Below are 15,959 nucleotides of genomic sequence, written 5' to 3'. Positions count from 1 at the left end.
ACTGACAAACATAATGTCCAGTAGAACTCTGTCACACCCAAATGGCTGGTGCCGGAATTCAGCACCCCGCTAGGAAAAGCACCCCCTCTCGGTGGCACGCATGCACGTCTTCTTGCAGACAGCAAGAAATAAGGAAAATAAATGTCATCTGCAGTCTCTCCCGAGAGAAGGTGCTTTTCCTGGAGGGGGTGCTAAATTCTGCACCATAGTAGTGTCTAAATCTGCACCCCTGCCATGAAAAGCACCCTCTCTTCTTCTTGATAAAAACAGAGATAATCCACTTTAACTTTGGTCTGGCATGGCTGCCAACAAGTTTAAATTTAGTTGATTAATGTCTTCTAGGTGCAGCCTTTTTTATATTTATAATACAGTTTATATTACTAATCTTTCTCTCTCTCTTTTTATCTCTTCTTTTATCTTCAGCCCTTCCCTCTGGTGTCTTCCTCTCGCTGGATGGTGAAGCGAGGTGAGCTGACTGCCTATTCAGAGGAGAAGAACAGCATCTTCTCTAAGAGGATGTCACGGCAGCAGGTCTACTTCTTTCTCTTTAACGACGTTCTGATCGTCACCCGCAAAAAGAGGTGAGCTCACGCAGCACAATTTAAAAAAAGCCTTGAGTGTGAACTGAGTCAGGGGTTTACACTCGAAATTTGCTACCAATAAAAACACAGAACAAAATGTGTTGGTATTTTGAGTAGTGAAAGGTCTAAAAATAATATGTGCTTATATTTGATTCTTTTCATGAAACACACGTAAACAGGCCACATATGGAAAGCGTGCACAGAAATGCTGAGAGCGAGGCAAACATGTCAAAGTGCTCTAAATTCTGGCTCTATTTTTAAAGATTTATGCACACTCCATTTCATTCGAATTGTCAACTCACCCATGCTGTACGGATACAATTATAATTTAAATGTGTCATTCTAATACTGATTCTTTTATTTACATTTAAATACCCATTGATAATTGCTTATGAAATATGTGCACTGTTTGATATTTGTCCTTAAGTTAATAAAAAAATCCTAAATGTATAGTTTACATTAATATATTGAGCAACCAATTATTAATCTTTAAGAAGCGAAGGCTAGTACAATAAAATACTTTTACAAATACATTTTTAAATTAAAAAAATATTGTTTATTATCAGTATCATCAAAATTATAGAAATTGTTGTGAATTATACCACAGTTAGTTCCGACCCTGCAACATGATTGGCTGAGAGGTGTTCTATGAGTGCCGTTATCAGCCGGTAATGCACTGTAACCAAAGCTCTCCATGTATTACTCCACCACATACAAGCAACCTAGCAACGATACAGCTCTTACAAACCAAACAGCGCAGCTACAAACAGAGCAGCAATGGAAATATTTAAACTCGCAGAGTGTTTATAACCAAACAGATCGTATTTTCTCATCCTCTTTAATTCAAAATGTTTCAATAAACAGCGATAATGGAACTGTGGTGTAATCCCAATGAAACACTTGAGGTTCATGCCTTTGACTGCAGCACAGCAGTGCCAATATTACACGTTATAGCACTACCTCTCGTGTATTATTGCTTAATTCATTTCCTTCTGGGCAGATTTTTTTCCACAGCATGTGATCCCATCAGTCAGGAAAGGGGCGAGCATTTTAACTCTTTAAAACTGAACTGCATCCAGCATTATGCTCAGGGAAAAAAATTATAGTTTTAGTTTATAGTGGTTTATGTTGTTTTTGTTTCTAATAAAGTGCCACAATCATCCAACAAGATAAAAAAAAAGGAGACTCTCTTGGTAACAGTCTGACTATGAGATTACTCACGTTAGCTGTTATGTTATATTTATTTAATGTAATATCACTTTTTGTATTTTTTTTTTGTTACAATTTTAAAAAAAAAGTATGGAAAGTATCATATCAGTATTGAACATTTTTAAATGATACCCAGCCCTAATGATGAGTGGCATTTACAGAAATTCCTGAAAGAGGCCTGACCGTGTGCAATAAGCCCACACATGTGCAGTTATTTGATTCATTTCAAAAGGAGGACTGACATTCATTGGAAAAAAATGTCAGCACTCAAGGCTAATTCCAGGTCAGTGCTGCAATATATCCTTACTGTCATACAGGTCCTCACAACTCTAAACCTTAAGTAGTTATTTTATATTTTTTTTACACAAATTTTAAGAATGACAGCTTTTTAAAATGTTTACATAACTAATAGAAATTCTTGCGACATAATTGTGCATTAATAATTGGAACATTTCTCACTGTTTTGGAGATACAGTGACAGTGTTATGTTATGACAGTGACGATATCCAGGCATTGCTAATGCATACAGTATAATGAAGACCAGCACTGTGGCTTCAGGCTGTAAAAAATTATAGCACTGTCAAATCGGAGACCGTGAGGCTGGTCAGCTCTGAAGAATTTCAGGGGTCGTATTGGGGTCATGGGATACGATCTGGCCAATAATAGGAAAGTTAAAGCCTTAAGAATCTTCGAATTTCACTTCTCAGATTATATGCCCATGTGGGGCCTGTATGAGTTCGTTTAGGTACCGAACATGTTGTCTATAAGGTAAGGTAGGCTTTAGTGATGGGGCTCTTTTAGAAAGCTCAACAAAAAAATATGGGTGTGCTGTGTTTTGTCATATACAGTAATAATACCGGTAATAATACGAAGAAGAATACGAATAACAATATTACATTTTACTATACTATACATATAAACATAAGGCACAAAGTAAAAGGCAAAATTACAACAACAATAATAAGTGACACAGTCAACAAATTGAACACAAAAATAATATAGGCGATATATACAAGTATACAAGTATACAAGTATGTACAATATATACAAGTGACAATTTATATATATAATAAAAAAACAAATATATTTTCTACAAGTTTTCTGTGTTACATTAGAATTAGCATATTTTTTTCTAATCATTAAAATCCATAACTCAATAATAACGATAATTTGTCTTGAAAGCAGTCTTTTGTATTTGTTTAGCTATGTACTGTAAAGCTTATAAGGATATATATATTTTTTTTTATATTCATGTTTGCAGCTTATGTTCATCCACAAAATATTCTGCAATTAATAGTATGGTACATTGTTTTTTTTTTTTTTTTACGTTGCATTGCTGTTAAAGTAGATTATTTATTTTGTGACATCATTATTTTATACAAAATCAAAGTCTTGCTAAGTTATTTTAGATTACAAAACACATTTTGTTTCTGTTAAATGTTTGAAACTGTTGCATTTATACTAAATAAAATGTAAGTACCAGTCAAATATTTGGATACATAGGTTTTTTTTAGTAAATAAAAGTCTTAAAAATATTCTTAAAAAAAGATTCTTTAAAGTAGCATCTCTTGTTTAGATGACAGTTTCGCACATCCAGGCTGAATTGTCTCAGTCAGCTTTATAAGAAAGGATCTCCAGGAATTCAGGCTTTCAGCTTACAGCTGTGCTGAACTTTTCAAGAGTTAATAACTTGAATTACTGTGTTTGAGAGCATCAGTTATAAAGTTTGTGAAGAGGTAGATTTACAGGTACACAGTAAATAGCTCTATTTGAGTAAAGTTCTAATACATAATATGGCAAAAACTAAGTCAACATAATGATGAAACTGGCTCTCATCAGAACTGCCCGAGGAAAGGAACTTTTGTTTTTATGAAGTATGAATCATTCATTAGATGAGCAGATGGAAGTTCCTCTGTTGCACAGGATAAGTTCATCAGAGTTAAAGCCTCAGAAACCACAAGTTACCAAGAGCTCCTAAATGATTTAGAGAGTATTTTGGTTCTTTTAACATTTTTAAGTATCTTTTCCCCTATACTCTTTTGTTCAAATCAATACAGCAAAATATAATATTGCAATACTTTGATATATCGAGATTGTCTTACACCCATGTTATATGGGTAAACCAACTGGATCCCATAAAGATTTGTCAATGGGTTTCATGTTGGTCCTCTAGCCTAGGTTTTTTAGCTCCATATGAGAAAGCTAGCTGCCCTCACTGCCCTCACTGAGGTGCCGTACCTGCTGGCATTAGAAGACAAAGGACAGGACAGAGCATGTTGGCGCTGTGGAGAAAGTCTGTGCTTATCCACTTAGTTGCTTCCAGCAGTGACCTTGGCCTCCTCTCTCCTCACTGTTTCCCACCATATTCTGAGTCTTGTTCTGACATGCAGTGTATAGTGCATAGTGACACAACCTGCTGGGTGGGCTGAATGTGTTTGTTAGATTTCTTAGAAAGCTTTTTTGTCACCTTCGTCTTTTGTTTTTATGAAGTATGATTCATCTATTATATGAGCAGTAGGGAGTTCCAGTCTTGTGGCTTTTTTTATTCTAAGTCTGGAGGAAGTGTGTGATTTCTTCACTGCTTGGGGGTGTGGTGAGGACTGGGGGGGGCGTGGTGAGGGCAATTCCATGGTATTTTCCAAATGCTGTCTGCAGCAGTTGTAGACCAGCAGTTGCTTTGGCATTGCGTGTGTCATCTTTAGGATGTTTCTCACGTGTGTGTTTTGGCACTTCAGACATTACTGGAAGTTTACCAGCAGTCTACGTTTTACTTAAAAAGCTGCAGCAGGGTATTTACAGGAATTCAGGGAGTTCAGGGAAGGAATTCACACAGGGATTCGGAGGAATTTGTCTCGGCTGACAGGATCATCTTCTCCCAATCTTATCACCTGTGTCTATAATCTACACTATCAATACAGACCCTGCGATTCTACACTGCCTTTCAAAAGTCATGCTTTTTTCTAGAGCTTCACAATATGAAAGAAATTGCATACATTCTTTTTTTTCTTATTTTTTTTATATCTCGCTTTTCTTCTCAATTTAGCTATGCTGATAATTCCACACAGTTAGCTGCACTCCCCCTATCACTAGCAATGCCCCAACACCAGGAGAATGATGAATAACACATGCCTCCCCCTCTCTTTTCGAACTGCGGCTGATGCAGCATTGCCGAGTAGCATCACAGCGAACTCAGAGGAAAGCGAAGCGACTCGGTTTCCGATACATCAGCTCACAGATGCCTTGTGCTGATCGACATCACCTTGGGAGCGATGTGGGGAGAGAGTGCCATCTACCTACCCAGAGAGAGCAAGGCCGATTGTACTCTCTCAGGGCTCCGGCAGCTGATGGCAAGCTGCAGGACCAGCATTCGAACCAGCAATCTCCTGAGCATAGTGGCAGCGGTTTAGTCTGCTGGACCACCCGCAGCCTGGCATACTATTTCTATGCCATGCTGCAACTGTGATATGTATTGCATATGTATTACACACATTTAGGGCCCTATCTTACCCGCTGTGCAAGGCATGTCTGATCACAAGGCTCACTGCTACCTTACACCCTGCTAACAGTCTATTTTCACAACATGTTCTTGCATCGTTTAAATAGCAGCAGCGCTTACGAGTATGTCTAAGCCGATGGACGTAATAGTCTGTAAGTGAGGTGTGTTTAGGTACATTTCTGGCATATGACTGACTTAAACCTTGACAACAGTGAAACATCAGTCAGATGTTTATTGCTATCTTTGTGATTCAGGTGCACCATGCGGCCCGATGTGTGTACACACACGGACAAACATCAATGCACAAATCCAACTTTTACACCAACAATAAACAGAATACAGAATAACTTGGCAATGTTTCCTCTGCTGAGAAGTGCAGAAGTGCTGCACCGTTAAAATACCAATCTGCCAAAGTCAGAGTGCACCTGGCTTTTAATGTGAGGCAAGTGGCACGTTGATAGTTTTTTTTTTTTTCAGGTTACACCCAAAACACATCCATGATTAATTAAGAGAATTAGTACATGCCTTTTTTGCACGTTTTAAGCTGCACAGGGCATACTTTTCCTGTTATTACAATAGCAAAGACACACTGACGAAGCAATCATCAACAAATCAACCATTCAGCATAATTTATCATGCTCGGTATCTGTTTACTGCCTCTTCACAAACTGGCCACAAGCCACGAGCTGTACATAGCTAGTATTGTAACATTAGTTGAGAAAACTTAGCCTTCACCTTTTTGGGACTAGATTAGCACTGCTAAGATACTGGAAATCTATGATCAGAATTCCAGTGCTGAGGTAAATTTATAACTAAAGTTGCTGTGCTTAGGTAGTGGAATGTATGACTGAGGTAGAACTACTGTAGTAAACATTTGATTAGAAAACTACTTTTTATCAGTTTGAGTAATATTAGTGTTATTTGTATTGACCTCTCTGTGTCTGTGTCTCCATGTCTGTGTTTTCCTGGTCTGGATTCTGGGAACACTGTGCTTCTGCTTTCTTTAAAAGATGTCTTGGAAGTGAGGTGGTTTTCATTTCCTCCAGCAGTGCTGGAGCACACGGCCCTACGTTCTTTGGGATTTTGGAGAAAAATAGATTTTTTTTAATCAGGAGTAAGATGAGAGGAAGGCTGCAGTGTGTGTGTGTGTGTGTGATGTAAGCTCTGGTATGTGGTGTGTTTATGTGCACTGTGGACTGTAGTAACCACCATGTCACGCTATTCTGTCTCCCACATGAGGAGAAAACAAACCCATGATCAGCTCCACTCTACTCTACTCTACTCCCACCCACTCCAGCCCACTCCCACCACCCTGCACACCCCTCTGTTCCTTCCTCTCTCTCTCTCTCTCTCTCTCTCTCTCTCTCTCTCTCTCTCTCTCTCATTCCTCCAGTCCAGAACACTTATGCAACTCCCAGATGTCTCTTCTCTTCTCTTCTTTACTTGTTGTCATTGTGTCTCTCCTATCCTCTTGTCTCGTCTCTTGCCTCGCCTTGTGTCTCTGATCTCCTCTCATTTCTCCTTGTCTCTCCTCTCCTTGTCTGTAATCTCATCTCGTCTCTTCTCTCCATGTCTTTTCACTCCTTGTCTCTCCTTTACTTGTCTCTCCTCTCCTTGTCTGTCATCTTGTCACATTACTCCTTGTCGGTTTTCTCCTTGTCTCTTCACTCCTTGTCTGTCCTCTCCTTGTATCTCATTTCGTCACGTCATCTCATCTCTCTCGTATCCGTGTCTCTTCACTTACTGTCTCACTTCTCCTTGTCTGTCTTCTTTTTTCATCACTCCTTGACTCTCCTCTCCTTGGGTGTCATCTCGTCACATTACTCCTTGTGTCTCCTGTATTTGTCTCTACTCTTCTTGTGTCATCTTGTCACTTCACTCCTCATCTTTCCTCTTCTTGTCTCTTCACTCCTTGCCTCTCCTCTCCTTGTGTGTCATTTTGTCACATCACTCCTCATCTCTCCTCTACTTGTCTTTTCTCTTCTTGTGTGTCATCTTGTTGCATCACTCATCTTTCTATTTCTTGTCTCTTCAGTCCTTGTCTCTCCTCTTCTTGTCTGCATCTCATTACATTACTCCTTGTCTCTTCACATCTTGTTTCTCCTTTTCTTGTCTCTTCACTCCTAGTCTTTCCTCGTCTTTCCTCTCCTCGTCTCTTCTCTCCTCATCTCTCCTCTACTTGTCTCTTGTTTCTCCTTTTCATGTCTCTTCACTCCTAGTCTCTCCTGATCTCTTCTCTCCTCATCTCTTCTCTCCACATCTCTCCTCTACTTGTCTCTTCACTCGTGTCTCCTCTCCTCATCTGTCATCCCATCACATCACTCCTCATCTCTCCTCCACTTGTCGGTGATCTCGTCTCTCCTCTTCTTTCCTTATCTCCTCATCTCTCCTACACTCATCTCATCTCTTTTCTACTCTCTCCTCTCCGTTCACCTCCCCTTGTTTCTCATTTCTAAACTCGCCTTGTTTCATTTTATCTCATCTTTCTCATTTCGTTTCATCTTGTCTCATTTGTTTCTTCTTATATCTTGTTTTTTTATCTCATCTATCTTCTTCTCATCTCTCTGATCTTTTTTCTTCTTTTTCTCTTTTTCTTGTTTCTACTTTAACACGGTTCCTCTTAGTGTTATGGCTCTACAGCACACAGGTTCAGTGGTGGGCTTTGAAGTGTGTTAAATGAAGGTCTCTGTGGATAATGTAGTGTAACTGTGCTTCATCAGAGTCTGGACAGCTGGACCGAGGGCCCAGAGCTGCTGTTTGATGATGACATCTTCAGAGGTGCAGAGGAGTAGTTTCTCCTACCGTTATCTCACACACCCAACATGCCTCTCATTCCAAGCCGTGTTTGTGTGTGTGTGTGTGTGTGTGTGTGTGTGTGCACACGAGTGCGTGTTTATCCCTAGAGCTGGAACATCTCCTGGCTGCTGAGGAGGAAGTCATTAGGGCTGTCGGAACATCAGATTGCAGTCTGGCTGGTTGACTCCCGTTCAGGAGTTTGAGTTATTGCCTTTTTAATAGAGAACAAAAACACCAGCAGCAGCAGCACGGGGCACTACAGGGGCAGACTGTTGAACTGGGCATGCTGCACTCACTTTTAATCAGGTTAAAACCGGAGTTCAGTGGAAAATCTCATTTGTCCTATTCGCCCTTTAGCCAAAATGCAGTCGATCAGCCGGGACATGTTTGCTGTCTGAAGTTTTTCTGCTTCAGTTTTGTGATAGTGATAGTGCTAGTGCATTAAAACTGGTTGTATCTGACAGATGGTGTGGGTCGCAGGGACCTGCAGTGTGTGTGTATGTCCGAGTGTGTGTGAATTATTGTGCAAGTGTGTGTCTAGGCTTGCACTAGGTTTAGTTAGTGGGGTTTAGCTTTAGAGCCAGAGGGATGTTCACATGATATGGGTGCGTTTCTGCTCAGTTTTTTGGTGTATATTTCATTGTCAGTCACACACACAGATATTATGAGGAGCATGTGCATACACGTGCTTTAACCTGCATGTTAACACAGGCCTGATTACCTCAGAAAACACACACACACTTAAATTCTGGCAGCTGCAATTGTTGCACACTCTTGTGTTAAAAATACACAATATTTTACCTGTAGTTTGTGTTCATAAGGCTGCTTGAGACTTACATACAAACGTTTTGCGACAGTTGACATAAATATTGGAATGGAAATATGGAGCGCATTATTAATATCATGATATGTTGGATCATTAATTTCTGTTACAATCTGGTAAAAATCACATTTAGGTAGGGATGGGAATTGATAAGATTTTTCCGATTCCCTTATCGATTCTGTGAAACGATTCGATTCCTTATCGATTCTCTTATCGATTCCAATTTGGGGAAAAAAGGAGAGCAAACAGTTTCATAAGCACCAACTTTGTTTACTTAAATATCATACGACCTTACAAACTCAACAACAAGGTCAACATGTCCACAACAATGTGCAACTGGCAATATGGAAATGTAGCAAATACTCTCTAATAATGTTGTGTGCGCAGATGTTTGTGCATATTTGGTGTATTCCCTCCCGGCGATGTTATCAAAAATTTACAATGGTTGCAAAACGCCCTGTTGCCATCCTTGTGTAGCGTGAAATGAAGCCAAACTTTCAAGCGTTTTAACCTAGTGGACGCCATTGAAAAGACGTGCTTACTGAATCATGCGTAACATGCGTAACTTGCGTGATCGTGCTGTCTGGAATCGATAAGAGAATCATTAAGCAAGGTGCCAAACGATTCTGTGGAATCGAAACACACAAAATCGATTCTCAACAGGAATCGTTTCTCGATTCCCAAGCCTACATTTAGGGGTGTGCCATATCATATCATATGCAATAATATTGCCAAATAAAATGTAGTACCCACCCACCCCTATATGTATCTATTTTTCTTCTTATAATAATTTCTGAAATATGAGCCATTTTCTTATTTGCGTCCCATTTGCTCCTACCATATGTTTATAGCATTTATTTGCAGAAAATGAGAAATGGCTGAAATAACAAAAAAGATGCAGAGCTTTCAGACTGTGAGAAAATGAGAAAACAAGTTCATATTCATATTCAAGTTTTAAGAGTTCAGAAATCAGTATTTTGTGGAATAACCTTGGTTTTTAATCACAGTTTTCATGCATCTTGGCCTGTTCTCCTCCACCAGTCTTACACACTGCTTTTGGATAACTTTATGCCTTTACTCCTGGTGCAAAACATTTAAGCAGTTTAGGAACTACAGGAGACACCAGGGGTTTATCTTGAGATGTTTTAAGATAAAATGTGTGAAGTACTTTAAACACAAACATAGTTTCAGCAAGTTACCTTTTTTGTAAAATTGTGCTTCAAATAAAGAACTTTGTGTTAAAATATTGCCTGTGTGGACAGTGATAAAAAAAACTGTTTTGTTAAATGGCATCTTGGCATGTTCTCCTCCACCAGTCTTGCACACTGCTTTTGGATAACTTTATGCCTTTACTCCTGGTGCAAAAATTCAAGCAACTTGGTTTGATGGCTTGTGATCATCCATCTTCCTTTTGATTATATTCCAGGTTTACAATTTGGTAAAATCAAAGAAACTCATAATTTTAAAGTGGTCTCTTATTTTTTTTCCGGAGCTGTATGTTTGGACAAAAATAAAAATAGTAACAGCTCCGATGATGTTGTATTTTAAGCAGGCGGTCATTTTTATTTGTAGTCTTCTGTAGTGCTGTATTTTGTGTTATTCAGCCGTTCCTGCAGGTTGTGTGTTGCTGAGTTCAGCATGTTCTTTCTGAATCACAGTGGTTTTTGTGTTCCTGCGCTCTGGAGTCGTGAGCCCTCAGTGCCTCTGCAGCATTAGACCTGCATTACCTAAACCCTCCGATTTCTTCCACATGGCGTAGGCCGGCACGCTCAGGAAGCTGCTGACGGGTCACGCAGGGAACACTTAATGAGGCCCAGGTGCTCATGGGAAATGTAGGCATGGTGGAATGTTAATACTCCAGTTTACTGTGTTTGGCTGAGTCTGTAGTTCTTAGTGAGGAGTGCTGAGTTACAAGAATGTTGTTTTCAGACTCTCTTTTTCTGTTTCTCTATTAAATTGAACAGATTTTCTTACTGGCTTATTTGTTATTTTTATTCATTCAGTTTTTGAATACATATTTATTTTTTTCTACAGTTTTTTTTTTATACAGTTCCAGTAAAAATGTTTTTTTCTTTATAAAAAAAATCTGCATTGTAGATTAATATTAAAGTCAAACAAAATATGAAGAAAAACATATGGAATTATGTTTTATATGTTATATTCTTCAAAGTACTACCTCTTGTCTAGCACATCTCTGCATTTTCTTAGCTTTATGATGAAGAGTCATCTGGAATTCAGGCTTTCAGTTAACAGCTGTGCTGAACTTATCAAGAGTTAATTACTTGAATTTCTTGTCTCTTAATGTGTTTGGGAGCATAATTTGTAAAGCTGTGAAGAGAGAGAGTTGGTATACAGTAAATAGCTCTATTTGAGTAATAGAATAGTTCTAATCCATATTATGACAAGAACTACCCAACTAAAGTAAAGAAAAACTATTTTAAGAAATGAAGGTCAGTCTGAAACATTTCAAGAACTTTAAAAAAAAGTATCCTCATGTGCAGTCACATAGACTGTTAAAACATTATGATGAAACTGGCTCTCATCAGGTTTGCCCCAGGAAAGGAAGAGCAAGAGTTCCTTCTGTTGTACAGGAGAAGTTCCTCAGAGTTTCCAGCCTCAGAAACCGCAAGTTAAGAGCTTAACCCCAGATAAGAGCACCTAAATGATTCACAGAGTATTTTGGTTGGTACTTTTTTTTTCATAGTTTGGATGAATTCAGTATTAATTTGCAATGTAAGGGAAAAGAAAGATCCTTAAGGCATCCAGTAGCAACAGCAGCACAATAAGATAAATACACTCAGAGAGCACACAGTAGTGTAGATAGAAATATCGAGGGTATAAGAGCTTTGGTATATCAGTGCAGTAGATGTAATTACACTGATTTGTAATAGGATAGGAATTATTTTTGTGTATCAGGACTTTTTCCATGTCCCACATAAGCTAAAGGACACAGCACTGATATTAACCTGCACTGTTGGGGAACTCTGTGCTGTATTAATGCAATGACTGTGCTATCCTCACAACAGTAAAGGTAAAGTGTGTAATCTCTCTCTCTCTCTTTTCTTTTCTCTTTCAGTGAGGAGAGTTATACAGTAATAGACTACGCACTGAGGGATCAGATCTGGGTGGGGTCATGTCAGCCAGAAGATCTCAACCTTTCTCCAACCCGGACCACCGCCGGCATGCTGACATCACGGCAAGGCGGAGCCAGTCATCTGTTCCGCCTTAAATTTCGCAGCAACCACTCGAAAGAAAAAGTGCTGATGATTCTGGGGGCGGAATTACTGTAAGTGTGACCTAATGCATTTTTTTTTTTTATATTTTTCCAGTTAAATATTTACAGTTAAAAAGTTATTTTGTCACATCATATTTTTACAGTGAAATTTAATATTGAAGACATTAAAGCTAAAGGAACACATGTTAAATTAATTTGTAAGAAAATAAAAATGTGGTAAACCAGAATGTTACTTTTTCTCTTACACCGACCAGCCACTTCATTAACACCACCTCCACTTAACATGCCACCACCATGCCAAATAATACCTGCCCAGCTTTAATGGTTCCCTCTACCTGCTGGGCTGTTGCTACATGATTTCTAGGATTTCTAAGATGTTGCTAGCTGGTTGCTGTGGTGTTGCTAGGATTTTGTTATGGTATCCTGTAGAGATGTACTGATCAGGCAGGCAAACTTGGTACAGAATCCCCTAATTACAGCCACGTCTGTCTAAGTAAAAACTGGGAATCAAAGCTGACTGTAAATAAAAGGGAAGCACTTTACTCATCAAAATAAACAGATTTCAGGAGAAATATATGTGTAAATAGTTTAATTTTTATAATCATAATGGCGCCGAGTGGTCCAGCGGTCTAAAGCGCTGCCACTATGAGCAGGAGGCCGCAGGTTCGAACCCCAGCTCATGCAGCTTTGCCATCAAGCTGCCGGCGTCAGAGGGAGCAAAATTGGCCCTGCTCCCTCTGGGTGGGTAGATGGCGCTCTCTCCCCACATCACTCCTAGGGTGATGTCCGCAGCACAGGTCGTCTGTGAGCTGATGTACCGGAGCCGAGCCGCTGCGCTTTCCTCCAAGCGCGCTGGCTGCTCGGCAATGCTGCATCAGCAGCAGCTCGAAAAGAAGCGGTGGCTGACTTCACATGTATCGGAGTTAGTGTTAGTCTTCACCCTCCTGGTGTGTTGTGGCATTACTAGTGATAGGGGGAGTCCTAATGAGTGGGTTGGGTAATTGGCCGTGTAAATTGGGGAGAAAAATGGGAAAAATTAGAAATAAAATTATAAAAAAAAAAAAAAAAAAAAAAAAAAAAACAATAATAATCTAACACTCCAGCTTAACACCAGCTGAGACAGTCTGTGATCAGGATTCATACGGTCATGAAAAACCTGGAAAAGTCATGAAGTTTGAAAGTAGAGATTTCCAGGCCTGGATACATTTTAGACAAAAAAAAGTTTTGAAAAAGTCATTGAAATTTGAAAATTTTGTTTCCGTTTATTGTTTATTGGTTTGGTTTAAAAAATACATGAATTTTTGGTTAAATTCTTCACATCTCTTTGCATTAATTAGCTGACTATCTGGGTCCTATTTAGACTGGAGTTTCAGCGTCAACTATAACTATAAATTTACTCAGTGAGAGAAAATGCTGTCTGGCTTCCTTCAGATACATATAAGGCAGATATACAAAATTTGTAGAAATGTTATTCAGCTTTCAATTTCAATTAATTTTAGGTCAGATATTGGCCTACTATAACCATTTTTGACATGTTATTTTTTAACATTGGATAGTGTTTATTTCTTGCCATGTCTGTACTGATGTTTTAAAGATTGCATGGTCATTCAAATTGGCGGCAAAGGCAGGGAAAAGTAAAAAAAAAAAAAAAAAAAAGTCAAAGCCAAAAAAATGTATTGGTTGAAAAGTGTATATAATTTTGTGTAGCAAATGGATGAAGATCAGAACACATTTAATGACCAATTTATGCAGAAATCCAGGTAATCCCAAAGGGTTCACATACTTTTTTCTTGCAACTGTAGATGCAATGGTATTTAAGGCAGCTGCTAGTGTGTTGTTTACTGGTTGCTAGGGTGTTGCTAGGTGGCACATTACATAAAACATTGCAATGTTGAAACAAGCCTGAATCAACCAATCAGACCAAACAGTCGGGAGCTGGACCGGTGTCGATGTCTCAAACTGCAAATGTTTCTGCACCAAAATGTAGCAGAAACAAGAATAAATCCAACAGTATTATTATAGTTACAGAACTACTTCTGTAAGTGCTTCTGTAAAAATGACAGAAACAAAAGGTGGACCTTTTTTAAGGTTTTAATTTCCTGTTGGGAATAACGTCGCCTACACACTCTCTCTAATTCACACAGTATACACACTGTGTGTACTTATTCATGCATATCAGAAATTGGAAGAAAGCCTAGAGATTGTGTTATGCCATTGCTGAGTAAACATTTGGTGATATTTGGAGGCTGTGATGGAAAGATCATAGTTACAGGAGAACTTTCTGTTCTTAAGTAGGTCATATCAGGACTCCTACTTTAGTCTGTGGTACATAATAAAAGTTTTATTTTCGCTCCCAGTTAAATATTTTGTTAGTTTCTGCACGTACTTCATACTGTGTCGGATGCAGGTTAGGGGTGTTGGAAGAATCAGTGTATTGAAGAACTGCAGTATTATGTATTATGTGTTCTGCAAAAGTGTATTGCTTCTTAAAATGCAATATGAATTTTTAACTAATATTTTAAGTGTAGTAATCTGTATTAAATACACACATAAAAAAAGCTAAATACTATTCAGTACAATGAATTATTGAACATTTAGACTGATACTGGCAGTTCTTAGGCATATTTATTGAGCTACACATACAATAGAAGTAGTGTAATGCATGTGTAACACAACATGCCAGATGTCTCACCATATACAGCTCTGGAAAACAATAAAAGACCACTTAAAAATGAAGAATTTCTTTGATTTTACCAAATTGAAAACCTCTGGAATATAATCAAAAGGAAGATAGATGATCACAAGCCATCAAACCAAACTGAACTGCTTGAATTTTTGCACCAGGAGTAAAGCAGCATAAAGTTATCCAAAAGCAGTGTGTAGGACTGGTGGAGAAGAACATGACAAGGTGCATGAAAACTGTGATTAAAAACCATCACAGTTTTCTTTACATAATGAGTCTGAAAGCTCTGCATCTTTTTTGCTATTTCAACATTTTCTCAATGTCTGTATATAAGTGCTCAAAATGTTAATATTTTTATATTAACATTACACACATTTTCATTAGGCAATAGGTCTGTTGATGCAGCTGGTCATGGTATAGCATTTGTGTCTATAAGGCAGGCTTTTGAGATGGTAGCTGTATTCCTGTTGGAACTGAACACCGTAGTATGAGATCACAAAAGATTAGGCCACTGATTTCAAGACATTATTTTGATAACTTTAAATTGAATGCAGGCCCTCCAGACGTGGTGGATTATCGCTGCAGTTGCTTTTCATGATGAGATTAGTTTGCTTTACTGCAGATGCATCTGTGTTACAGTTTTCTATCTGATAGTTATCAGTGGGTTGGCATCAGATTTCACACACTTGGAAATCCAGTTCAGTAACTGAGATTTTTCCTCATGTTTCGGGGTCAGAGAGTTTCGATGTGAGAACAGTTTCTGTTATGACCAGTGATTTGGAATAGTGATAGTTTAGTTTAGGTGTAGTCAGTTGGACAGAACATTAAACTTTACACCCATTTCACAATATATAGTGTGCATATTGATGTTTTTTTTTATCAAATATATTGCATTAAAACAGACAATCTGTTTTGATGCAAATACAATTAGTCAGATTAATCACGATGAAGCAGTGGATCTAACCTCTGTTTCTGGAGATCCTCCCCTACCTGCATGTATTGGTGCTTCCTTGCTCTCTAACAGTTGATTCAAATGATCTTCTTTTTTTTCAAAATTAAAATGTTATTTTCTATATATTTACAGGAATTTCCAGGCTTTCAAAAAAATTATTTTTCCTCCTAAAATATATAATTCA

At 38.4% G+C, this 15,959-nt stretch overlaps 1 protein-coding gene across 2 annotated transcripts in view; it reads left to right on the top strand.

Moving 5' to 3' along the window:
- LOC103044275 (rho guanine nucleotide exchange factor 26) overlaps positions 1-15,959 on the top strand; it is an 89,282-nt gene that overhangs the window by 56,092 nt on the left and 17,231 nt on the right. For both annotated transcript variants that reach the window (XM_007237282.4, XM_007237285.4), the window contains 2 exons: positions 424-581; positions 11,982-12,191. In XM_007237282.4, the coding sequence (XP_007237344.3) occupies positions 424-581; positions 11,982-12,191 (368 nt within the window). The remainder of the gene's footprint in view (positions 1-423; positions 582-11,981; positions 12,192-15,959) is intronic.

The sequence above is a fragment of the Astyanax mexicanus genome, chromosome 9, assembly GCF_023375975.1.
Source record: "Astyanax mexicanus isolate ESR-SI-001 chromosome 9, AstMex3_surface, whole genome shotgun sequence".
Lineage (NCBI taxonomy): Eukaryota > Metazoa > Chordata > Actinopteri > Characiformes > Acestrorhamphidae > Astyanax > Astyanax mexicanus.
Note: the sequence above shows the minus strand (reverse complement) of the source record. Positions and strands in the feature narration are given on the sequence as shown.